This window comes from Maylandia zebra, linkage group LG5 (assembly GCF_041146795.1).
Source record: "Maylandia zebra isolate NMK-2024a linkage group LG5, Mzebra_GT3a, whole genome shotgun sequence".
NCBI classification, from domain to species: domain Eukaryota; kingdom Metazoa; phylum Chordata; class Actinopteri; order Cichliformes; family Cichlidae; genus Maylandia; species Maylandia zebra.
In genome coordinates, this window is record NC_135171.1 from 39,031,305 (window position 1) to 39,057,106 (window position 25,802).

The 25,802-nt window shown below is 40.0% G+C and overlaps 2 protein-coding genes across 2 annotated transcripts; one reads left to right on the forward strand and one right to left on the reverse strand.

The window, feature by feature from the left end:
* Positions 1-381: 381 nt before the first annotated feature.
* pigu (phosphatidylinositol glycan anchor biosynthesis, class U) lies at positions 382-10,692 on the reverse strand. The gene is made up of 12 exons (XM_024801269.2): positions 10,496-10,692; positions 9,011-9,075; positions 8,082-8,141; positions 7,165-7,227; positions 6,859-6,968; positions 5,917-6,017; positions 5,612-5,709; positions 5,298-5,452; positions 3,847-3,990; positions 3,586-3,710; positions 3,063-3,205; positions 382-2,809 (listed from the first exon to the last, which is right to left on the reverse strand). The coding sequence occupies exons 1-12, from the start codon at positions 10,623-10,625 to the stop codon at positions 2,696-2,698; spliced, it is 1,308 nt and encodes a 435-aa protein (XP_024657037.1). The 5' UTR covers positions 10,626-10,692; the 3' UTR covers positions 382-2,695.
* Positions 10,693-12,243: 1,551 nt separating this feature from the next.
* Positions 12,244-25,645, forward strand: psmf1 (proteasome inhibitor subunit 1). The gene is made up of 7 exons (XM_014411127.3): positions 12,244-12,494; positions 13,694-13,846; positions 14,797-14,879; positions 15,277-15,474; positions 20,938-20,994; positions 22,984-23,145; positions 24,855-25,645. The coding sequence occupies exons 1-7, from the start codon at positions 12,366-12,368 to the stop codon at positions 24,904-24,906; spliced, it is 834 nt and encodes a 277-aa protein (XP_014266613.1). The 5' UTR covers positions 12,244-12,365; the 3' UTR covers positions 24,907-25,645.
* Positions 25,646-25,802: the final 157 nt, after the last annotated feature.

Sequence of the window (25,802 nt, forward strand, 5' to 3'; positions counted from 1 at the left end):
TTTCTCAAGCACCTGCTCATTTATCTCTAGAGCCGCATGAGGTCAGAATTCTGAACTGAAGCCAAAAGATTAGAAAGCCCCGGATAAAGTGGCTGCAGTTTTCTGCTGGGTACCAAGAATCCACAGATTATTGTAGAACTTACACTGGAGTCACCTGAAGAGTTCTCTCTGCTTTGTGGAAACCCAAAGTCTCATTGTAGATTCCTTAACTGGTTTATTGGCTGAACTTTGAATATCAGCTGTCAGTATTTATTTTAGCCCAACGTGAGTTTTGGGCCTCCACCTGCCCCCTGCATGTGCAGACTTTTGTTTTTCAAATTTAGTAATCTGGCACCAAATCAGTGTGAAAACACCAGCATGGAGAAATAGAATAGACGAGTCTAAACCAGCACCCGGAGTTTATTAATCAACATTTATGACAATCACGGATCAAACGTAACGTCGGCCCTTGTAAACCCTGAACTTTAATCAAACTCGTACATACACGCAGTATCAAAACAACACAGAGATCCTTTTTCACGAAACAAAATCTGAGCAAATGTTTCAGTGCAGCAAATAAATACACCAAAAATGAATCATTGGCATTAAAACAGTTGCTATTTGCCCAAAACAAACAGACTGTTGTCATGTTACTGGGCAGTGAGTGGGTGCAGTTTACAGACACAAACACAGGATGTGTTTTTCATTTTTAATGTAACTGCATGTTTCCCAACATCTACTGAAAGCAAACATGGTTGTTCACAGGTGCCGATAAAATTATTTCATGTTACAACGAGAAATCATCAATGAACAGAAAACAAAACTTTGATTTCATGTCCCAATTCCATCATACACGGTTTCTGAGCTGAGTCTGAGTTTGTAGTGAAGTCACACCAGCAAAGTGACTGAATCAGTGTTCAAAGTGTCGCTGTGGTTGAATCTGGCTGCAGTTTGACAAAAACCTTTGAACAAAAAGAACAACTTCATTCAGAAACCGAGTGCAGTTTCTCAGACACTCGTACCTGCTAATTAGTGCTTAGTACAGGCAGATATTAGTATTTCATTCACCAACGCTGAAGCACACTTGCTCCTTGCTCCACAAGGCACCAACAGCACAAACACAGTCGAAAGGTCCGGTTCAGACTCAGTTAGCCGAGGTGACGCCTGTAACTCTACCCGCCTGAGAGTGAAAGCAGCAACAGCATCAAAACTTTAAGCCAAATAAAAATTAAACAGATGAGTCATTAAAAATACAAACACCTTATGAAGGAGGAAACTAGTTAGCCAAAACCATGGATGCACTTGTCTGTAAGCATTTTTATTTGTGCTGTAAAGCTGGACATTTTAACATGGGAGCCTATGGGGACTGACTCATTACAGCCAGACTCTAGTGGACATTAGAGGAACTGTTACAGAACGAGTGTGTAGAGTGGATTTGAGACACTGTCTTATAAACATGCATGTAGTCGTCCTTTCATCTGCGAAGATGTTCAGATTGACTCCACTCATACGTCAATATGGTAAATATAAAGGACATAAAGATGGAAAATAAAACAGCTGGTTTTAATTTACTTTTTAAATATAACTAATTAACCATTTGACACTTTTTTGCCTGTTGGTACCTTAATATTCACCAAACAGACATCAGAGTTCATATTTTAATGTTAATTACAAATTTGATCTAAATAAATAACCTTGATGACATGCAGAAATACGAGTAAAGCAGGCATTCATTTGGTGAATTATATGAAAGTGGAAAACACGAGCTCACTGCAGCTTTAACTTGGTCCAAAACAAGAAGAAGAAGAAGAAGAAGAAAGGCCCTTTACATTTCAGACTCCGCTCCTCTGTGATATTTAAATCTACAACCAAAACCATCATAAATATTTGGATCCATTATTATGTGTGTTCTTCCTGGGACCAGTCTCCAACCCTCCACCGAAGCTTAATGATGATTATCTGTTTCTGCTCTCCAAACATGCCAAACTCGAGTGACTCAGTTGTCAACACATTCACTGCAGTCTTCGTTTCCTGCTCGGTAGTTGTTATTATCTGATGCTTCTCGCCAGAAAAACTTTCCAGTTTCTGATCAAAATCTCAAGTAGTGTTCTGCAACACAATGAGGTTGAACTGGTTTTTACTTTAGATGACTTTAGGTAAACGAGAACTGAAGAGCAGACTGTAAAAGGCAAACACTGTTAAACTGGTGAGAAACTAAAGGTTTCTAAGCTCTTAAAAACAGCTTTTTCTTTCTCCTCTGACCACGACAGATGCCACTTTTAACAAAAAGGCAATAAGGGAAACACAAACGCGTGCACGTGGGCGAGAATGATCAAATAAAAGAGGTTTTTCCTTCAGCGCGACAGCTGGTGCTTTAAAATAAAACCTGGAGCTGCAAGAACAACAAAGCATCAAAAAATAAACTTTCCCAGAGTGGCTTACAGGAAGTAACCACAGGTGGAGGTTACAGGTGGAGGTGAGGCTTCAGAGTAAGCCACGTGTCGACATCCCACACGTCTGTCATGTTGTATGTTGCAGTGCTATTGTTTGCATGTGACGCTGTACCGTGCGCACGTTCTGCGTGTGCCGTTTTGATCTGTTTGAGGACCACAGGAGGTCTGAAAGTCTTTTACCCTCCTTCAGTTTTTGTTTGTTCCCTCTGAGGATAAAAAGAAGACGAGTTTATTCCTCCCTTGAGTGCAAACACGGGTGCGTTTTATTTGAGAATCAGCGTCGCCTCAGAGCCGTCCTTCCTCTTCAGGTACAGCCCGTTGGTGAGGTGGTGCTCTCTTCTCAAGAAGGCGTAGAAATAATCTGACACCAGCAGGATCTGAAGGGGACATATATTTATATCAGGACACTGAGACTGCACTATCGGGGGGGATTCTTCTTACAGACTGCCTCTTGTAAATAAGATTTTCTTTACTGCCACTTTGAAAGAAGACGTGATATTGAAACAAAAAAAAAATCCCAAATCTAAAAATGGATGAAACTTCATTTAACAGCGTTATTGCATTTATCTTTAACTAAATAAATAAACAGCATTAACTCTGCCCCCCTGGCTCACATGCACACCATCCTACCTGTGCCACGTTGAAGAGCAGAGTTATGGCGTAGTAGAAGTTGGAGTTGGCGCTGCCGGCGTAGATCCAGAGGTGCCAGAGAACCGGGAACAGAGCCGAACAGGCCAGCAAGACACAGGACACCAGGAAGATGTTCCTCAGGACTGAACAGGAACAAAGACATATAATTACTGATAAATCAAATCAAAAACATGAATTAATGAAGCTTTAAGATGCTACAAGAGAAAAATCAGGACTTTCATTTGAGGACAGTTTGGAGCTGATGAAAAATCTCTGACCAATCAGTGTTAAAGATCTTTTTAATTTCATCCTGTATTATTATTTCATATTTATTCTACAGTGTTTCAGAGACTTTGTTTCTATGTTTTTTTACTCTCACTGATCGGCAGTGCTTCTGACCCCAGACAACATAAATTTAAGGTAAATATTCAAAACATTTTTTTTATGTGATGATACTTTAACCAGGATCTGTAAGAGCACAGACTCTGAGTGGAAATGTTGTCAGGTCCCCCCCCCCACTCACATCTGTGCAGGTGACTCCAGACAGGAAGGAAGGCCAGATAGAGTGCAACGTCTCCCACAGTGGGGTACGACTTAAAGATGGAGATCACAGCTAACTGCATGAAGATCAGGAAGACGGGATGCTCCCTGCAGCACACACACGAACACAGATTTTTTACATCATGTTGTGGTTTTACTCAGGTTTAGGTTATTAAACAGGAAAAAAAAAAAACTGTGTCAACTTGGAAGGACCTTTAACGTGAGAATGAGGTGCTGGACTTACTTTAGTTTGATGGACAGAGGGATGGTGTAGAAGAAAACATTAATCTGGAAGACGCAGAGGAAGAAGAGGCGGAAATGTTCAAACATCTCGGCAAAGAAATACCAGAAGAGGCCGATGTTCGGAGTGAGGTCAGGAACCGAGAGACTGGAGGGAGAGAAAACAGTCCCATTAGAGATGCAGACACACTTACAGAGTTTATTCTGTCTTCAAACATCACACGCACTCATTGGAACTGAACAGTGAAAATAAATAAGCTTCACAGCGCCCTCTGGTGGAATAATTATGCAATAAAAAAGTTGGACGTTTTGCGCAAATATGGACAGTTTCTTCCTCCTGCTGATGCAACACCATGAGATATTTTCTCTTATGCATGGCAGCTCAGAGGTGCTGACAGAGGTGTGTGTCTGATGCAACGCTGATGTGTAAGCAGTGCAGTTCATTACATCGCATTGCTAACAGTGATTATCCTGTGCTGCCTCCTGCAGTCTATCCAGGCAGCTGGAGAGGGTTTATCTAGTAAATTAAGCTAGATATACTTTAGAAGAGTGGTTCCTAAAGTGTGGGCTGGGTACCCCTTGTGGGCCACTAAGGTCCTGCAGCTGGACCACAGTAACAGAAATTCAGTTTGTATGTACAAGTATGCATGTCATCTACATATTTATAAAAAGATATTTATATAAAAGGGGAATCAAGTGGTTAGTTTGTGATATTACTCGTTACTCTGACCTAAATGTATTGCTGAAGTGTGTGACAGGTGGGTCACACACTGTCCTTAACACTTTGCACATGACTGTGTAGCATTAACAATTTAAAGCCAACAGCCTGTGTGCTTTATGTTTTTGGAGAAAACTTTTACGTAAACATGACTTTCTCTAACAATTTGTTTAGAGTGAAGATTTAAGATGAGCTCTGTGGGCGTTTGTAAGTGGGCCGCGGCACTCTTGTGTTTCTGCATGGCTGCTCTAGAGTATATCTGGGGTTTTCCACGGTTGCCATTTCTAATTTACTGTAGAAAAGATAATAACCTCATTCATCTAAATTTTTTCTGACAAAAGCCAAAAATCCTCAAATCAACAAACCAATGAACTGATCAAATCTTAAAACCTCACATGAGAATTTACTTCAACACAACAGAGACATCGGTGCTTTTATTTTATGCCAATTCATGGCTTCCAGCTCCTCTCCTGCTGCTTTAGGTCAAGGTGCTCGACTTTGAGGAGCAGCTTGGATTTTGTCGACTCTCGGATGGCTTTAAGAGCTGGTGAGGTTTGGATTTTAGCACAGTCTACGACTGGCTGTCTGAGACATGAATAATCCCGAGTGAGGCCAAATTCACTCATTTTTATCTTTCTTGTCTTCAGCACTTTTGCCACAAACTCAGGAACGCGTGCCTGAGAGAAACTACATGAAGACAAAGCTCCTCAGCCCCGCTGTTTCTTTTCTTTACTCACATGAAGCCGTAGACGGAGGGCAGGTAGTCCCAGGAGCCGAGCAGGAAAAAGGAGAGACAGATGAGGACAAACAAGCTGCCGAGGTACATGAAGAGATACTGCACGATGAACCACCAGAAGCTGACCCGACGGAAATTCACTGGGATGTACTGACGCTGGAAGAGCAGAGACAGGGAGGTGGATAAATCCCAGCAATGATGCTCGAAGGAACGGAAACAAACAAGCAAAGGAAAAGACAAAAGAAAAGTGAGAGCAGAGAGAAAATAAAACATTTAAAACAATGAAATATCTGCTTCCATTCATAGATGACAAACCTGCATAAAATACAGCATGGCAGGAGCGCACAGGGTGATGGGATAGATGGACTGATAAGTGGCCAAGCAGAGGAATATGGCACTCAGTAAGACATTTCCTGAAAAAACAAAGAGAAGGCAAATTTTTTAGAACCTGATAAAACCACAGCAAACTTCTAAAAAACGACATTTAAATAAAAGCAAAGTGATTCACGTTCCTCTGATGTAATTTAAAAAAAAGCTTCAGCAGAGCCAACGAATGGGATCAGCAGGAAACAGTCACTTCCTGCTCGGACACAAACACGAGACGAAGATCTGAAGTGTACCTTTTATTGTGGAGAGGAAGAAGAGGGCGAGCACGGCGTTGTTCAGGCCACAAGTCGACTTGGCGACACAGGATAAGATGGTGAACGGGTTCAGCAGGTAACTGTGCGAAAAGAAGCAAAGAACAATTATTAGTAACTAAATAAGTAAATAAACTGAAAACAAACAGGAGAATTTTCAGGAGATACAGTGCGTTGTCCGTTTTCCCTGGATTTTCTCAAATTTAACCTCAGAGCGGAGAAGGTGAAGCGATCTCCTCCACAAGGTGATACTGAAATTTTATCAATCGTCTGGATGAAGCTTTTCCTCACAGCTATTTACAACATTCACAACTTGAGAGGCTAAAACGTGATTCTTATCAACTGGAAATGATCATTATTTTATAATCTAGTCATTGTTACGTCCCTCTGCAGCCCCTAATCTCCTCAGTGTGTTCAGCTGGTGCTAACTGACCACACTTAGTCCGGTGTGGATGAAAGCATACCTGCAGCAGGCTTTTAGGGAGGCTCACTAGTCTTTGCCTGGGTGGTAGCAGCCACTTTAGCCAAGATAAACCTCTTTCTCACTGACATTCTGGTGTTCGTCTCCTTATTTATGTTTTGGCTTTTGAGTTGGGACATAAGTGGGGGCTCATCCGGGATCGTTTGGACATTTTTGTGGAGACTGAATTTTTGTGTTTTGTGGGTGAGTGATGGTGTTCACTGTAATTGAGCAAGTTTATATGAATTCATTTTAGACCCCGAATTCAATTCAGTTTTATTTATACAGCATCGAATCACAACAACAGTCGCCTCAAGAATAAATAATAAACTTCGCAGCTGGAAGAGCCCGAGTGGTGACACCTTTGTTATTCTGGGTAAGAAGATGAAATTTAAGAAGCTGAATCTGGCAGGAGAGAATTTCTATAGGTGCGACTTGTGTGCAGTATGAGTGATGGTACTTACAACATGGCTACTTTCAGAGGGACGTAGTACATTTCTTTGGGGCTTCTGATGAGCTCCAGAGAGTCCATGGGGTATCGGTCGGCCTCCAAAGCAAACTTCTGCTTTCTGAACTGAAATGGCATCAAAGACAAATATATGAAAAAGAAACAGATGCAGACACACAGAGCCCCAAACACAAAGGTCTCACACAGAACACGTGAGCTGAAGTTACTCCTGTTCATTATTAGAGACGGGGTTTGGGAGTTTAGGCCAACCCTACTTCTCTACACATAAGTATTTAAACTGTGTATTTTGATGTGTTCTCACCACTTGTTTGTTGTACTCCTTCACTGCCATGTAAAGAGCCACAGCGGTGATCACGTCGGCCAGCTGAGGAGACAGAAACGGTAAAATGAAGTATGCCTGATTTAACATTTGCTGCATTTCCACTTCAAGGTCATCTCACTCTGATGTCTGCTATTTTCAAGAAGCTCTGAGGGAAATCTGTTCTGACCCTTGTGCCTGGTCCTCTGTGATAAGAGCTGGGTGTCCTCCACTGTGCCCTCCACCCCAAAATCTCTATTTTATGGAAAGTAGCGAGGAGGTTAATGTGGTGAACACGGCTCATGATAAGTGAAGATCGTATTAGTGTGGCCATGAAGCTCTTGTTTTCTTGGTGAGAGTGGAGACACTCTACTTCAGGGCTGAATCTGGTCTCTCAGATGTTACTGGGAATCACATTAAACCTTTGCATTAACGATGAATCCTGGTTTATGAATTCATGTATAATGCTGTGGGCATCGAACATCGAGCACGCTCCTGGTGTCTCTGCTGATGCCTTTGGACTTTAAAACTGTGGATTGACACTGAAACCTGCCGTTCAGGTTCTGGGTTGTGCTCAGAGAACCAGCTCTCATCAACATCAGCCTCAAAAAGGTTTGAGGTTTGTGTGTGGCTTTACAATCAATTTGATCACACTTCAGAGTTTAATCTCCTTCTTCTTTAGGGGTTGTCACAATCATCTGCCTCCATGTCACTCGATCACTAACATCCTCCCTCACTACATCTCTGAATCTTCTCTGTGTCCTTCCTCTTTTCCTCCCACCTGGCAGCTCTTGGCCAAGACCCATATTCCCTATCCATCCTCTGCACAAGTCCGCTCCACCTCAGCCATCCCTCTCCAGTAATGAGACTGCCCCCAAAGAAAAAAATGCTTCAAAATGATGTTTTGTATTCAGACTCACCATAAATGTGATCTCTGCGTAGTCCACCAAAAAGTGAAACATGTAGATGATGAGAGGAGTCTGAAAGGATCAGAGCAGAAGGAGAATTCAACATGAACATCTAAACATCAACATGCCTCATTTGTGGATTTCAGACACATTAAATAATTTTCTGCTGACTCAGATCTCAGTTGTAGAAATACACCACCTATGAGGTGCAAGCATGTCATGGAAAAATCAAGAACCAGGAACAAATGAAACATCCCAGCACGTCTATATAATTAAATAAGACATTTATTGTCCGTTTTCCACCAACACGGCACCTGGAAATGCATGGAACTGGTTTTAGACTGAGCACCAGCACTTTGTTGGTGTGAATGTGACATTCGAGAGGTGGTTTACAGATGCTACTCATCCTTTGAGTCTACAAACAGGCAGCTGATTGATTCTTGTGATCTTGATATAATACATTTTGTGTTTGTTGATTATCTGTGAACAAAGTTTGATGTGCTCACCCTACCCTGCTCTGGATGTTTTAGAGTATCTATTTAATCTCTTAGAAACCTTTGGTCCAGCCATGGCCCGACTCTAAGGAGGCCCCTCCTCACTCAGAAGATCTGACTCTGACACTCTCACTTTGTTCTGATGATGAAGTTCTTGCTATTACACAGCTGCTTAGTAAGCAAAGTTTTCACCTGGGTGTTATCTGAATGCTGCTTCAGTGGAAATCTGACCTTTTGTTGAAAGAAGTTTCTAGAAATGTTGCCTGTGTCTCTAATCCCCTCCACTGTGATGGTTCACCAAGAAATAAGGAGAATCTAGAATGTTTCATCTTTGTTTTCCAGACCATCTCCTTCATATTTTCCGATTATTTTCAGGTTAATGTACAAATATACATTCAGTGTTCACTCAGACTTTGTAAAAGGTGTTTGTGTTAGAGAGAGATTCACCTCGTGGAAAACATCTCCAGAATATGGTGAAACTCCTAAATCAAGCAGAGCCAAACCTTCAACAACTGCAAAGAAACAGCAAACAGAGAAACAGTTTTATTAAGACTGCTATATTACAATAAAAATCACAACCACAATTATTTTGGTCACTGTGGAAAATGTTTATTTTTGCATTTATGGAACTTCTACTTGGTGAATTTGGTCTGAAATTTCGAGAGTGAAGTGACATTTTAAACTAATTTTTCTCTATTCCACTATCGTTAGAAGCCAAAATCATAAATTCTGTTAAAATCTCCAACTTTTAATATTTTTTATTAGCACTGGGCTGTTGTCTTTGAATGCCTCCTCTTGACAGTAACAGTTCCAGAGCTTCCAGTTACAACTGAGTAATGAAAAATGCACAAAGTGTTTCTGTGCGAGTCTCACAGCACGTTGGTCATGTTTTGTGTTTTACAGAAAAACCTCAGATTGACTGCAAACCTGCACCTCAGGCTCCTGTCAGGTACCGTGTCATAATATGCTAAATGGAAACTTAAACACAGTCCACTAATATTTCACAAATTCATCTAAAACAAAATCTTTGTCTGTGGTAACTAATGGAAAGCTGATACAAATTTGTCAAATAATAAAGTCAAATCAGTGAGTGCCTCCCACTGTGAACCAGTAGATTTTTTTGTACATTAATTATTCTCAGATATTTACTGGCCATCGAAGCACATGGGGCAGGGGTATGTGCATTTTCTCCATCACTTTTGAGCCCTCATAAATCAATGATTACAGAAGAGGTAGTCAGTTGCTAAGGGGCAATTAAACAAATATTCATGGGGGTGTACATATTTCAGTCTGTTTGTATACTTTTGTCCAAATTAGGGTGTCTGCACGGTGGTGCAATTGTTAGCACCATCACCTCACAGCAAGCAGGTCCTGAAGGCAGGGGGACATGTGCCTGTTAGGCTAAGTAGTGATTTTAAATTGGCTGTAGCTGTGGAAATTAATTTTTAAACACTTGCTGATGTAACATTATACACACACTATACACGTCAGCCAGATGTTTTACAGGTGTAACGTCTACTTTACTATGCGCAAATAACCCCGTGGAAACGAATGTGGCTCATAGGAGGGGGGTCATTTACAGGGGGTCCACAAATACTAGAGACTGTGCAGATCTTTGTTCAGCCGCTGGCAGAGACTCTGGTCGTCATTATTATTGGTGGTCGATGGATGTTTGACAGAGAAACAACCACTGAGCTCCATTCATTGGAAATAGCAAAGAAACACTTCCCCTACAGAAAGTAAAACGTGTCCGTTGTTAGCTTAATGTCAGTAAAACATCACCGAACTTTCTGAATTTGAGTCTCAGCTGCTGATTTTTGCAGCTGAACCGGTTTGACCGAGTTACCGGATAACAGCGCGGATGAGAGAGAGGTGAGGGGACCCGGGCGTGAACGGAACGCAGCGGCTCTAAACCGCTGAACCCGCGCTTACCTCTCTTCCAGGCGGTTATCGGCGACACCACCTCCACCCTCTCTGCAATCAGCTCCGCCAAACTGGACCGGAACAAAGCGGCACGGATCGTAACGGCCACAATCAACAGCAGAGTCAAGGGAGCCGCCATCTTGACAAGGAAGCGCTGTCCGCCCTGCGAGGTGCACGACGGGAAATCAAGTCTCCAAACGTGAAGGAAGGTGGGAGGGAACCAAAAGTCCAGATAGATAGATAGATAATTTTTGGTGCATGTGATATCTTTTTACACGCTTGCTTGATGTCAACTGATGATTCATTTTACATTTGAAACACACTCTCACAAACAGAGTAAGCACACAAAGCGGAACATTTATTGTCCTATAGTTGTTTTCATCCGGAGGCTATTTGAATGGGATCAAAACAAAAAGCCGTACACAGTGAACCACTGCGCTTCCGCTAACCCTGCGTTTGTTTTATCAAAACAAAATTGACTCGGTTTAAAAATATAAATTTACTTTTTTCCTGATCAAGTTGGGATCATTAAAATAGGTTCACACAAATAATACAATAACAAGCATAAAATGCCGTCTGAAAATTAATCAACTGACATTTTAGATTTTTTTAAATTATCGCTTGTGTTTTTGATGCGTACATATCTTTATTCTTTAGATCAGGGGTCTTAAAGCTGTAGGCCACTGCTGGCATTGTCATCTTATTGGAGAGCACTTTAGTGTTCTAGGAGTACAAAAACAAACAAACAAGAAAACACACAAATATCTTAGAAAATGTAGTGTTTAGTTTGTTTTTGAATTTCAAATATTGTATAACAAGATAAAATTGCAAAGGTGAACGCATTTCTTCCCTCACTATTAACTAACTGAAGCCTTTCATTGAACTGCCAAATAAACAAATTGGTACTCTCTTTCTGGCCAGACACGTGGCAGCATTTCTGTTATATTTATTTAACAACATAAAAATGCAGAAATAAGTGATTTTTGACTGCTAGTGAAAACTGTTTTCTTTACAAATAACTCTCACTGAACTAACACAGCCAATCCCTCAACATGTTTGTACTCTCTGCTCATATTGCTTTCATATAAAATCATTTTTTGCTTTTTAAGGAACTTATTTTAACATTGCACTTATTGCACCCTAACAATAAATAAATAAATAAATAAATAAATAAATAACTTCAAGGGTCAAATTGTACTATATTTCTTCATGTCAATATACACGCCCCAAGTAGGGGTGACGTGGGCTGCAAGTGGCCCCCGGCCTGCGAGTTTGAGGCCCCTGTTTTAAATTAACAGTTATACAGAGATATGAGCTCTTTTAAGATGCAATGAATTGAAGTAGGGCCGATTTCAACATTATTATATTTAACCCAAACAAAATAAAACCCAGGTATGAGAAAAATATTTTAGTTTGGTGCATTGGTGCACATGTTTTGTAAGGATGAAAAACGCAACACTTCATGCCTACATGACATGAAGAGTTTGTATTTTAATACTTCGTCTAAATTTCCCCCTTACAAATACACTCACATTATAGTAAAAGTAACCAAGAAACTAAGAAAAACTGAACTGAAATAAGAAAACCTAATCTGAGAGTGAATCAAAATGAAACTTAATTGAAGCTAAAAATACTAAATGAAATAGAAATAAAGCTTAATGAAAAAAGGTCATTACGTCACATAATATCACTGGATATTTGCAGATATGTACCGTTCGGTCAGCTCTCTGGTGCTTTTAAACTGAAAAGCCGGGAAGCGGAAATGGTTCCTGTTGCTTGGCACCGAACTGCAGCTTGACTCAGTGAAGCTGCTACACAGACTTTCGTTTTCATTTCTTTTGCCTGAAACTGTACCGATGTTGGCAGATTGAAGGAAAACATGGCTGGCTTGGAGGTGTTGTACACCTGTGTCGCAGGTAACATCACCTGCCCGCAGGACGCCGTTGTGTGTTTTGTTCACTGGGAGTTGATAAAGAACGGATACAGGTGCATCGGCTCAGGAGACGAGGTGAGTTCGCTTAGTTTAGCTAAATCTTGTGTTAAATTATCCCACATTATGGCAAAGATAATATTTTCTTTTTACATCATTCTTACGCCAAATTGTGGAATGCAAATTAAATATTAGCAAAAAGATTCTGTGTATGTGGTTTTCGATGTTTTTCAGACCGTAATTCCAATAATTCTTAAAATGTCGGTTTTTCCAAGGGAGTTCTGTATGTAATTCTCAATGTACATTAGCTATAGCTTCATAAACAAGCATCACCTCCCGTGTGAAGCTGACGTTAACGCGAAGAATTTAAAAGTGTGAGAAATGCGTTTTAGGTTTCTTTAATCCAACTGTCATGGCTGATATTCAGTTTGACGGCATCTGTTTTAAGAGGGACAGTTTACCAAAACTGTCATGTCATCTTTAGCTGGCTAACCCACTGGGGGCAGTCATCCTGAAACACCACGGGAGTTTATGACACAGATTCGTGTTAGTGTGCAGCCTTGCTATCCTCCACCCTCTCCCATTGTTCATTTTACAGAAATCAACAGGTAATCAGTATTATTTTTAAAATGAAGCATTTATAATGAGATTTAACGTGAAAAGGGAAACGTTTGGCATCTCTGTGTGATTGTTTTACATAAAAACACTCTGGAATGACACCTACCATTTAGTAAAGTGACCCAGTTCCAAATGAGACATTTCTCTTTATTTTGAACATGATGACATGTTGAAAAGTTTTTTTTTCTTTAGATATAAATAATGAGAAATTTTTATGCACCTAAAAATGAATTCACTCTACCGGATTTTTATGTGTATCATTATCATTATTATATTTATTTTTTCCACGTTCGTTTTTTATTTTATTATGTGGAATTTTTACGTTATTGACCAATGTTGTTTTGTCACATTTTAATTATAGGGTTAGTCTTGTTTATGTTAGCTAGTTTTAGTCTGTTTTACTGCAGCAACACAAGAATCTGCAATATGTTTACAATTTTTTACAACAATCTTACAACCTTAGTGATGAGATTAGTATATGTTATATCTAATAATAACACATATTTCTTGCTGTAGTTCTTATGTATTGTTTTGTTATTTGCAGTGAACTGGCCAAATTCTGATAACAAATATTGTGAAAAGAAAAAGCAGGTTTCTGATTGAATTGACCCCCTTTGTTTTTATCTGTCTTCACGGCCTCTGTGACCTTCCTGCTCCAGGCCCGCAGCAGTGATAAGAAGTCCGAGCTGCTGCCTGCTGACTGGAGTAACAACAAAGAGCTGTACAGTCTGCGATACAAAGCCAACAACAGTGACACCCAAATGCTCCTCAAGGCAATCACTGTTGATTCCACCTTGATCTTCAATCTGATGGTAAGCACATAAACATTTGATTTGAATCTTAATTAGTTTTCTAGACAATGGCAATTTAAAATAGTGCTTTAAAAATTATGGTAGTGTGTGGGTTTTTTCCCTCTATTAATGACAGCAGAAACCTGAAATTTTGCATAATTACGAGGACGTTATACTGCCACTGTTCTATCAAAGTTTAAAACGAATGTCCTCATATGTGGATCTCGTTTTTCTCAGAAACAAAAATTATGTAAAAAAAAAAAGAAATCTGGTAAGTCTTAGTTTTTAAATTCATCAGGTTCCAATCAGCCCAAATAGCAAAGAGAAATTTAAAATGCCATGAAAGAGTTCAGGTCTTAGGAGGTTAAGAAGAAGATTTTTTCCTCTGGATTATTTTTCATTGGAGCACTGATATAGACCGACCAGTTTATCCTGCATTTCAGTCCTGATGTAAGGATCCATAAAAAGCCTTAAAAGGGAATCAAGTCTGATTTTCTAAGTTTGAATCTTGATGTTCAGAGCAGACATCACTGCAGCCAGGGGTGAGGTCGCAAACACTTTACTTTTAAATTTGTGTTTTTTTCGGTCATTCGAGTTTGTATCGATTAAAATGTTTCGATTAGTTTAGTGTTTAGTTCAGTGAGTTTTAGTTTTTGTCATTCATATACGGGTCGTATTACTGCACTGTAAGACTGGAGAAATGTAGATCTATGCAAAGATCTGACACACAGTTGCGTAAAATAAGAAAATATGATTTAGGTTCAGTTTATTATTTGCTAGTTTGTTGAGATATTATTCTCCATGTTAATCTATCTTTTTAATGGATCGTGTGTGTGTGTGTGTGCGCGTGTGTGTGTGTGCGCGTGTGTGTGTGTGTGTGTGTGTGCGCGTGTGTGTGTGCGCGTGTGTGTGTGCGCGTGTGTGTGTGTGTGTGTGTGTGTGTGTGTGTGTGTGTGTGTGTGTGTGTGTAGAACTCCAGCACACAGCAGGTGTCGGACTTAACGGTGAACATCAACGACCACGTGAACACTGACCAGCTTCACACATTTGACAGGTTATTTTTTTGAGCTGCTCTACTTTATTAAGCTTTTATTCTGTTGTCTTATGTTGTTCTGATTATTATAATTGTTGTGTTAGACTTTTGGATCCTGTAAGGGACAAACTTTCCAACTTTAGGAAGAAATGTATAAATAGTAATAAAGTATGCCTCGTACTCAGCCTGCCTTTTAAGGTCATCTCAGATTGATACCCACTTGTTGTTGAAATCTTTTATTTGTTGGAAAAAGCCTATTATAAAAAGGTTGTCTGATAGGGAGGGTGGCCTTGAAGGGCAGTTTGTTTGATAACTAAAGATTATTTTGAATTGTGAGTCATGCTTAGCAACTCTGGTATAGTCAGAAAATAAACATATAGAGCTGAAAAATAAATGAAGTCATCTCTCTTCTCTGCAGTGTGTTCAAAGATGCAGACAGTTTGTCAGAGAAGGTGAAGACTCAGCTGCTGCCCCCCCTGGACAGACCGACCGGACAGAGAGCAGAGAGGAAGAGTCAGCGGGATGAGGAAGAGGAGGCGCAGAGAAGAAGAGGAGAGGACAGTGACCCCCTCCGTATTCCCAGCAGGAATCCTCGCCAGGGGACACACCCTCACTGGTTGGTGATGATACAAACTGTGCATGCAAAACTTTACAACAAAACTCATGAACTGATCGTTAAATATGTACATTTTAATGTCATGTGTGACACACAGTTATGGTTGGCACATATTTGTAATGTTCCTGGTTTCTCTCTCTTTTGCATTTGTGGAAAAAAGAGGATACTGCCTGAAACTATGAGTCAAATAGAGATAATAACGAATGCCTTGCTTACTAATTTTTCTATATCCACCTACTTTTGCTCATTAATGAGGTTCTCCCACCAGCATAGGATCAAGTAATTAATCTAATGTACATTCATGAAGTTTTAACCTTATATTTGTGGTATTTCTAGTTTTACTCAGGCTGAATATAGTTTAGTCTATTCATTGGCAGTCTGGCCTGTTCAGGTTTTCCGGTTTTGTGTGCATTAATGTGCATTACTCACTCACTTAATAAATTCGAACAGTCTAAAAGTCCAGTTTAACCTTGAACGATTTTAGATTTGTTTGCACTTTGCAGACTTGGAAAGAACTACATGACGGAAAATCAATGAACAACCAACAAGTTGTAATCCTTAACATTTTCATGGCATCAGAGCCTCGTGTTATTAATATTTATGACTGACATTTTGGCATTTGATACACACACACACACACACCCCTGGATGTGCTGAGATTGTGGCTTGTAATACGTCTAGACGGAGCATCTGTTGGCAAATGAGGACAGAGCTCAGGCTGTGTGTGTGTGTGTGTGTGTGTGTGTGTGTGTGTGTGTGTGTGTGTGTGTGTGTGTGTGTGTGTGTGTGTGTGTGTGTTTTACTCATGTTCAGGGACCTAAATCTGTTTATACATTCCCTTCTGGGGACACAAAGCAAGTTCCCATAAATTAATTATTACAAGGAAAGACTTAGTTTAACGTTCTGGTAAGTGTCCAGAGAATGAATGTGAGTGTAATAAGTGTGTGTGTCTTTGTAACATCCTCTATATCAGCGGTCCCCAACCTTTTTTGCGCCGCGGACCGATTTGTGTCCGACAGTATTTTCACGGATCGGCCTTTAAGGTGTTGCGGATAAATACAACAAAATGAAACCACTACCGGTACCAAAAAAGGAAGATTTATTCATAACACACAGGAAAAGACCCAGGGAAACAGAGTTAACGATAAAATCAATTTAAAAAAAAGATAAAAACCCTGTGGGCTAAGCAGAAGGTTTGAGTAAGGTTAGGGTGAGGCGAGTCAGAGAGCAGTAAGTACAGACACAGTGTTGTAAAGAAAAGAGGTCTGAAGGCTCTTAGTGAAACACTAGTCATCACTCTCCTTCTCATATTTGTTCACAGTCCGCAAGCAAGCGGCCATTAGCCAAAACAGGGATGATATACTGCACCTGTCCTGCACTATTACGCTGCACTATTTTATGTAGCTTGCCAAATTACATTAAATAACATGATCCATGGTCGTAGCTATAGACAGTACCAAAGATGGATGGAGCCACTCTCTGGTGTGTTAAGTCTCTTTTGAAACAGACGTGATAAGACTGGAGTGCATCTGACTTACAAGCTGAGGATATTGTCGTCTCACAGGTTAACAACTTGTCATTACCTAGTGAACGTACCCTGGATAATCATCATTTCTGAAAATTAGAATTTCCACAATTTACCAAATACATTCATGTTTTAAGCAGTTTGACCTGATTGAGCCAATAAAGGCATCAGAAAGCGTTTGCTGAGGTCAGGGCTGTGACCACGCCTAACTTTTTTGTCTTTGATATTAACTAAGGAGTTTTTTTTCCTTACTGAAAATGGACCTTTGGGCGGCTGACTGTAAGTAAGCACGATTGCTCAGCATATAGTTAAGGCAGGGAGTCTGGGCTACCTTTTGTAACAGATGTCTTGGCATTTTCCTGATGATTCTACACATTTGAAAAACTAAAAACTACTTACGATATGAATTAAGCTCCATTTAAAAATGTTTAAACATATTTTTCTTTGGTGGAAAAGAATGTTTTGGCAACAGCTTTCTTTCTGTCTAGAACAGTATGTATTTTAGTCATTCATAGTGACACAAAGCAAAGCCAACACAGGGTGGTTGGATGGTGCTAACAGATGAGCTAAATTTAGCTAAATTTAGCTCATCTGCAAAAATCTGCTTAGTGTGTCACAGTAGATGTTATAGTGTAGTCATAGAAAAATGGCAGGTAGATGTAGCAAATAAGTTAGCTTGGATAAATTAGCTGTCCTTTTTTTACATTTTATTTTGTGAAATAAGATGGAGTGCAATTTATCCATGTTAGCAGGAAATCATTAGTCAGAATAAAGTAAGAATAAACCAAACAGTCCCTTAGATTAATTTCACTCTAGTCCATCTCTGCAGACGTGGTTCACTACCTGGCTAAGCTTAACTAGTTAACTTTAAGAAACACCAGTGCATTGGCACATACTGGTGTTTTAATGGGTGATGTTTGATAGAACAAAAGCTGAAGAGAGCAGGGTTGTTGTTTTTTTGTTTTTTTTAATTCGTTCATTGTTTATTTATAGTAAACGTGAAAATCTTTAACATCCACTAAAAGTGACTTTAAATTTAACTTATGGCAGCATTTTCTGATAAAAATGCGCATTTTGTTTGGTGATGTTAAATGTGGTTATCCTGGAAATGAAGTCAGTGTAACGTCATCTGAAGTGATGGAAACATGAGCACATGTGTGAGCGAGAGCTGCGAGACAGAATCACTCTGACTTTCACTCCTCATCTCATCTCCCTCCTCCTCTTCCTCCCCCATCCTCTTAGCCATGACCCGCTCAGATGAGATGCGAGATGATGTCAGCACTTTATCGACCTCCTGCTGTCACCTCCTTGTCCCGAGAGAGGTGCAGACAGAGGGGGAGGGAGATGAGGATGAGAAACGGTGACAGATGGGAGAAAGTAAAAGTTAAGAGGAGAACAGACCAAGATAATGGAGAGAAAGTAAGAAAGCACTCCTGAATCCTTAAGAGACGATTCGGGAGTAACAATTCAGAGAAACAAGCAGAGTGATGGCAAAAGCAAAGACAAGACAAGGGAGGGGGCAGAACCTGAAGACCTGAAGGTTGGATGAATCAGATGTGGGACTCTCCACCAGTCTTACTAGAAGCTGAATCAAGCATGCCTGTGTGTTTCCATTTTTAAAGTTACTCTTAGAGCAACTGTCTTTTATAAATGACATTAGTCATTGATGATTCTAAGCTGCAGGATCCAGTTAAAGTGAAATAATGATTGTAGGATCAATAAATAAATGAGAATTATAAAATAAATAGATAACATGTTTTTGTTAAGATGGAAACTGTTACCCCCCAAACATCTAGGAAATGTTAGAGAATCAGAATTAGTTTTCAAAAGTTAAACTCGCAGATTCTTAAAACGTGTTGCTTTTTGCTGACCACTTAAAGTCCTTTAGACTACAATCAGAAAAGTCCAGCTGGGATTTGAACCAGGAACCTTTCTGTTGTGAGGTGACAGTGCTAACAACTCCTTTACTGTGTCTCCTCAGTCCTTCAGTCTCCCAAAAGCTGACTTCCCAAAAGTTTTCACATTTGGGAAGCCTTTTAAAAAGTAATTTTTTTTTAATTTTTGCATTCTTTTAAATATACCAGAATCAGAATACTTTAATAATCAATAAGGTAACTATGTATGTAAAATAATGAACCAGCTAGCGATTGTCAAATGGACATCAATATTCTGCATTCAAAATGCAATAAAACTAAATTTTCTACATCAACTATCGTCCCAAAGTTGAGCATTTTTAATGTCTAAAAAGAACCAGATTCAGTCGTCTCAAACAAGCCTGGAAAGGGAATGTTCAAATTATATGAGGTCCATGTATGTACAATTACGTACAGCTTTCAGACCACTCTAAATGACAACTGATCTATTTTTTCTACTCTTGGCTCTAAATGATGTCACTAAGAGAGGATTTCCCTAATATGGTCGTCTGGCACAGCTCTTTTTGGAAATCCACAAAAGTTGATTCTGTTCATCTGGATGTAACGTTTTCAGTGGCAGAAACCTTTTGTTTCCAACAATGGGCTGGCAGATCAGTTAATTGATCATTGATATGCAAATTCACATGACCATTGATCAACAACCACTGATCAAAGCCCGTGATCAATGGCCACTGATCAATGTCCATGAGTACCATTCACAGAGAGTTGGGGAATGGCTGCGATCACCGCACTGTATGATGGTGAGAGATGTACCCTTAGGCCCCCTCCTTGAGAATTTACATATTAATGATCAAGGAACTGACCTCCCAGCCCATTGTTCCTTCAGTTATGCTAGTTTAAGTCATTATGCAAATGTACACTTTATAAGATTGGGGAAACCTGCAGTCAGCTGAGACTGAAGAAGTCACCTGGATGAGTGACGAAAAGTTTCTCCCACTGAAAACGTTGCGTCCAGATGAACAGAATCAGCTTTTGGGGATTTTCTTCCCTGGATGATTGAGCATCCGTCAAGTGTGTTTTTCACCAGAGATTTTTCTTTACGTTTCGCTCTGAGAATCTTCACCTTCTGGTTGTCCTGACAATTTGACTGCCTGAAGTAAGTCCTCCTATTATCCCAGAGGACCAAAGGAGGAAATGCCGGGGTTTCAGTGCTGGAACTGTCCCACTGATTATCATGGGGAATGTGAGGCGCTTAGTCAGTGATATGGACGAGCTCGGTGAGCTGATTAAGACTCAGAGGGAACACCGTTAGTGGAGTTTGATGTGCTCCTTGCAGACGTTGTCATGGCAGCAACCAGAAATGTGGAAGGATTGTGATTGAAAAGTAGTCTCCTCTCGAACACGCTGCTGCGAAGGAGCGTTTCAGTGGCGTGAATATTAAAGCGCATGCTGAATGCATTAACATGCCTGAGAGAGTTCGTCATATCATTGAATTCAGTTTGAATCACCGCACTTGGGATGTCTTCCTCAACTGACGAAGGTCCTCCAAATGACCGTGGCTGTGTGTGGTAAATGGCTATGGATAATTAATGGACCCAGACCATCCTCTGCACCACTTAGCGGACATGCAGCCGAACTCATTTTTCTCACTCTTTTATCTCCTCAGAAACATGGACACATACAGAAAGTCTTTACCACCTCATAACACATTCGTTTTACGTTTAAGCTGCTCATTGTATGATATAAGATTTTTACATTTTTATAATTTTACTTTTATTGTAAGGTGTTTTTATTGTTTTCGCTCTTGCAGTGGTGAATTTTGAGCATAAATAAAGTATTTATTTTTATTAGATGTTGGTGAAGAAGATCGTCGGTTGTGTTTCACGTATTTGACACGTTGCTAGCTGTTGTAGTTTGTTTTCCATTGTAAAATGATGTTAGACTGATCCTGTATTTAACTGGTTTTGATGTTTACGTGTGTGTGTGTGTGTGTGTGTGTGTGTGTGTGTGTGTGTGTGTGTGTGTGTGTGTGTGTGTGTGTGTGTGTGTGTGTGTTTGTTTCAGGCCCGACCCCATGGTTCCTCCGTTTGCAGCTGGAGGAGCAGATCTGGATCCCTTTGGGTGAGTCTGTCTCTTCCTGTCATGTTTAAATCCTTTAAATCTGTTTATGGAATTCAATCTCAGACATGCATTTAAGCATTCTCCTGGGTTTTCCCTAATCTGGGATTTGAGGATGAACAGTCGGCCCTCACAGCAGCGGACAGCTCTGGATTACTGGCGCGTGTCCAGCTGAAAGCGAAGCTTTAAGCTCAGATGTCAGAGAGTCGCAGAAAAGATGACAAACAAAAGCAGCTGCAGACTCAGAATCTAAGTTTAGTTTTAACATTAATTTTTTATCAGCTCGAGCTTTTCTATTGTGCTAACACAAGCTTTGTATTGAAGTACCTTCCACCAGGACACTTTTTAAATCACTGAAGGTTAATCTGATCTCCTTGTTTCCCCATATGTAGCTTTAAGTATCAGCTTGTCAAAATACCTCACTGTAATGTGGAAGTAAAGCAAATTAATCAAACCCAAGTTTTTGTTGAAAGCTGCCCTTTAATAACTGATTGATATTTTTACCCCAGGAGTATGCAGGCATTACTCTTCTACAATTAGTCCAGGTAGTGGCACCAGTATAAATTTCATAAAGAGAGCTATTGCTTGGCATACAGGGTTCAAAATCAAACATATTTTAGTCAGAAAAAGATATTAACATTTTAAAAGATCTCTACAAGTCGCACTATATATGATTCAGGGACTCTTCGCTTCTATGTAAACATGAAAACCTGGTTAAAACACACCTGTGGTCATAGTTGCTCAATGCTTGTCTTGCTTTGTTGCGCTTTCGTCACGTTTGTAATGTTGGTATGTTTGTGCTTTATGGTTTTTAGAGACTAAATTTAGCCCGTCCAGAAGGCGGCTGATGGCACATTGTTTTTTACAGTATAGATGTTATAAAAGATGGACATAGTTACTGTGACATCACCCACTCTTAAAACCTCGCCCTAATTCTTTTTGCTGTCAGCACTTAGTGTTGTGTAACCAGATGAGACTAGCAAGGTTAATGAGAGTAACAGACAAATCTGAAGGTAATGGGCGAACACTGGACAGTCCTCTTATTTTTCTTTAAAAGTGGCCATAATTTACAAAATGATCTCCCCGTTTTATTCAGTATGACCTGAAACAGGCGACTCAGCCCATGAAATCTCCAGGAAAGTGTTTAATGAGGTCTCAGAGAGTGCCGTTTTCCTACAGACTTCTTTATAACCACCAGGAGTCGTCTCCTTCTGGCCATTAGAAATAAAGTTTGCTTAAGACACTTTAACATCAACTTCCCTTTTCAGACTCGAACGAAGCAAACATCTCCAAACTGAGTCGCAGCTATTATGTAACTAGTTTTCTTACAGTTTTTAATAATTGCTAAACTCAACCCCACCTTAAGATTTTTCTGGTTCACTTACAAGGTGAGCTTTTGGCCGAGCCCTGCAGAAGAGCCAATAAGGCCCATGAGAGGTTTTTAATGGCAGTCAAGTGATCCAGTATGACCCACAGCACATGTACACAATGTAAAAAGGGCAGAGGGCATCCATTTGTATATGTTTTTGGGTTGTGTTGCAAGATGTTATCCCCCCTAACCTGTGCTTCAAGTACACTGATAAAGTGGGCGTGTTTAAAAACCAACTCAAGGTGGACTTTATTTGTTGTGTTTAGTGTGTATTAGCGTTTTGTTCTTTGGTTTGATTTCTGTACTGGGGAGCTCTTTACGACGTCTGTTTTTGAAACAGTCTTGTTTGGATGTCGAGCGTGGTGTAAGCTGGATAATACTTTTGAAACCGCCGCTCCGCGGTGGGTGGTTTTTAGCTCCGTCGTCATCCATTACAATCATGAAAGTACAACTTGTTTAGGATTTTTTTTTATGTTATAATAACATTAATGTTACTTAACTAGTGATTTATTTTTAAACACTTTCAGATAAAACCTGTAGCCTGTTTATCTTTGACAAAGTCAACAAAACCAGCTGACACGTGTCCTTCTCTTGAATCTCTGAACTCCGCCTCGCCTCCTCAGTTCTCGTGGTGGTGGTGGGATGATAGTCGACCCCTTGAGGTCAGGTTATCCTCGCTCTGGCTTTGACCCGTCTAGTGGGATACCAGACATTCTGCCTCCTGGAGCCGTTCCCCCAGGAGCTCGCTTCGATCCGTTTGGACCCGTCGGACGTCACAGACCAGGGTGAGACACACACACACACACACACACGCACACACACGCCTCCATCTGTCTGCACTAATTCAGGCTGTAACAGCTCCTCAGCTGTGAGGCACCACTGAACCTCTCAAAGGGTCAAAGACACTTTGAATTTTGACATAAAATAAATTCTCAAAAAAAAAGATCTTATCTTTCGACTTGATCAAAAATCCAAATCCAAGAGCAGCGTTAAATCAGTCAGTGGTCTTATTAAAGATTCTTTTTTTTTTTTTTTACTTCTCAGCTGCAGCTTCACCAGATTTAATTCAGCAGAAATGAAACACAACAAAGCTGCACCCATTTTAATCTCAGTAATACCAGATGGCCTCTCCATTTTAGCAATTTAAAGAGTTTTGAGGAGCCACCTTACATAATGGAGGCAGCTCTTGACTCTGTGTCAATCCAAATAAAGGCTTATAATGGTTACAACATCTTAGATTTGTATGATTTACTCCACTGAAAGATACATTCTTCACAGAACAAATAAGAAAATTGAAAGCAGCTTTGAAGCAAATTAAATACAACAGTTGTGTAATTTCTTATGTATTACAGAAACATTTGGTGCCATTTTCAAGATTCATTGTAAAATAAAACTTTGCATGATTATTAGATAATCATGCAAAGTTGCCTTAAAGTTGTTGTTTTTGATATAAACGTGAAGATAATGACAGAAAAAAAAGTATATTAGTCACCTTCCAGCCTCATTTATAGACACAGATTTTAGTGACTCTATAGCTAAATAGACTAATAAACCAGATTTAATAAACAAGTAAAGGTTGCCTGTTGTCCTGGAAAAAAAACCCGTCTTAGTTCTGTAGTAAGATTGTGTGTTTAAAGTTCCAGTCGCTCGGTGTCAGTCCAACAGCCGCGACCGTCCAGCTCAAGTTCCTGCTGGAGAGGCAGAGGAGTCCCCAGCAGCATTTTCAGCAAATGCAATGAAGCAAAGCAAAATCGCCTGCTTGGCATTTATCTAGCTCCAAACTGATATAGATGAAACTCACAAATGAGACAACCATAAGGAAAATAATTAGATGAAGGATGCCTCTGTTTGCAGCCTTAAGTGCTGTGAGTGTGCAGAAATGCATACACAGTTTTTCAATCTGCTTCTGTTATGAAGCTTTTCAGCCCAAAATAAAGGACAGAAAGCACTAAAGAGGGTTTAATTGTTAGAGCCTCTGCTTTGTGTTGTGAACAACTGAAATCACTGCAACAAGAACTTTTGTGCTTTCCAGGTTGACTGTGCATTATCTTGAATTATAAAGGAGACACACCGAAAACTTTTCCAAATAAAATAGCAAAAATCAGTCCAACAGCAGGCAGTGGACTCCACTAATCATTGGCAGGCGGTGTATTTGCTCCATTACCTAACCCTGCCCTGCAGGCCTCAGCCTGAACACCAGGAGTCAAAATAAAAATAAGACAAAATATGAAAAAATGACAGTATATAAAATATGACGATGGTGAATGGGCCAGCACTTTTTTATTCAGCTGAGCACTTGGTTACTCCTCATTCACCAAATCACACACACATTCATACAGCACTTTTATCTATGTCCAATCTGTGCACTCACACTCGATCCTTGCCCAAGTAGACTTAAGACGTGTGCACAGCAGGAGTCGGGGATCGAACCACCCACCTTCCACTGGCTACAGTAACAACAGCTCTGTGTGTTTCTCTTGTTTTTGTTTTTTAGGCCGGATCCAGACCACATGCCCCCTCCTGGCTACGATGACATGTTCATGTAGTACCCTGGATTGTTTCCCGATTTTCTACTTCCTGTTTGCTATTTACATCAGCATCTTTTCCTCCAGCCGATAGCAGCCGCCTTCTCCTCTCTGAGGGTTTGGTTTCATCCGTGTTTGTGGCCTGAAGATTTTCATTTTTCTCTTTTTGAGAAGGAGGGTTTGTTTTCTGATTGCTCATTTCATATGAATTAAATCTTTAGGATGCAAACTGACATAACAAAAACCCAGTTACTGCTGTCTCAAATATCCGTGACTTTGAAATGAAAAAGTTGCTCCAATGTAAAAGAGCCCCTAAAAGAACAATGCCATACAGATGAAGGTCGCGCATAATAAACTCATATTTTGTCTTTTATACTGACATCTGAACATTGCTGAGCAGTATTATTTTGTGAAGTAATGAGGTGACATTTGGCTGCAGGGCGAGATCTGCGAGTCTGGAGATTACTGCATAAATGAAAAATCTCACCTTTGATCAACAGAACCACCGAGATGCTTAAATCTAAAAACATGTACGAGTGAAAACCCCTCTCTCTGCCCTTTGCTTCCTAAATAATAGATCCCATCAAACTCCATCTACCAGTTTATTAATAAAAGAGTGCTTCTTCTTTTTCATTTTTGATGTGAAAATATTAAAGAACACTGAAACATGGTTCTTTATTTGTGTTTAGATTGTTGTCAATTGAACAAGTCTATTTAATGATCTCAGTAATATATACTGAATAAAAACCCTTTGACGAGATGCTCTGGTTTTTGTTACTGAACTTTTTTTTTTTCTATAAACTGCACATCAGAGATGGACATACCCACTGTTGCATCCTCTACAGTAGCTACTGTGTTGGTACCTGACAGTAATCAGGAATTTGGGTTTTCGTCATTTTTTTTTTTTTTTTTTAACT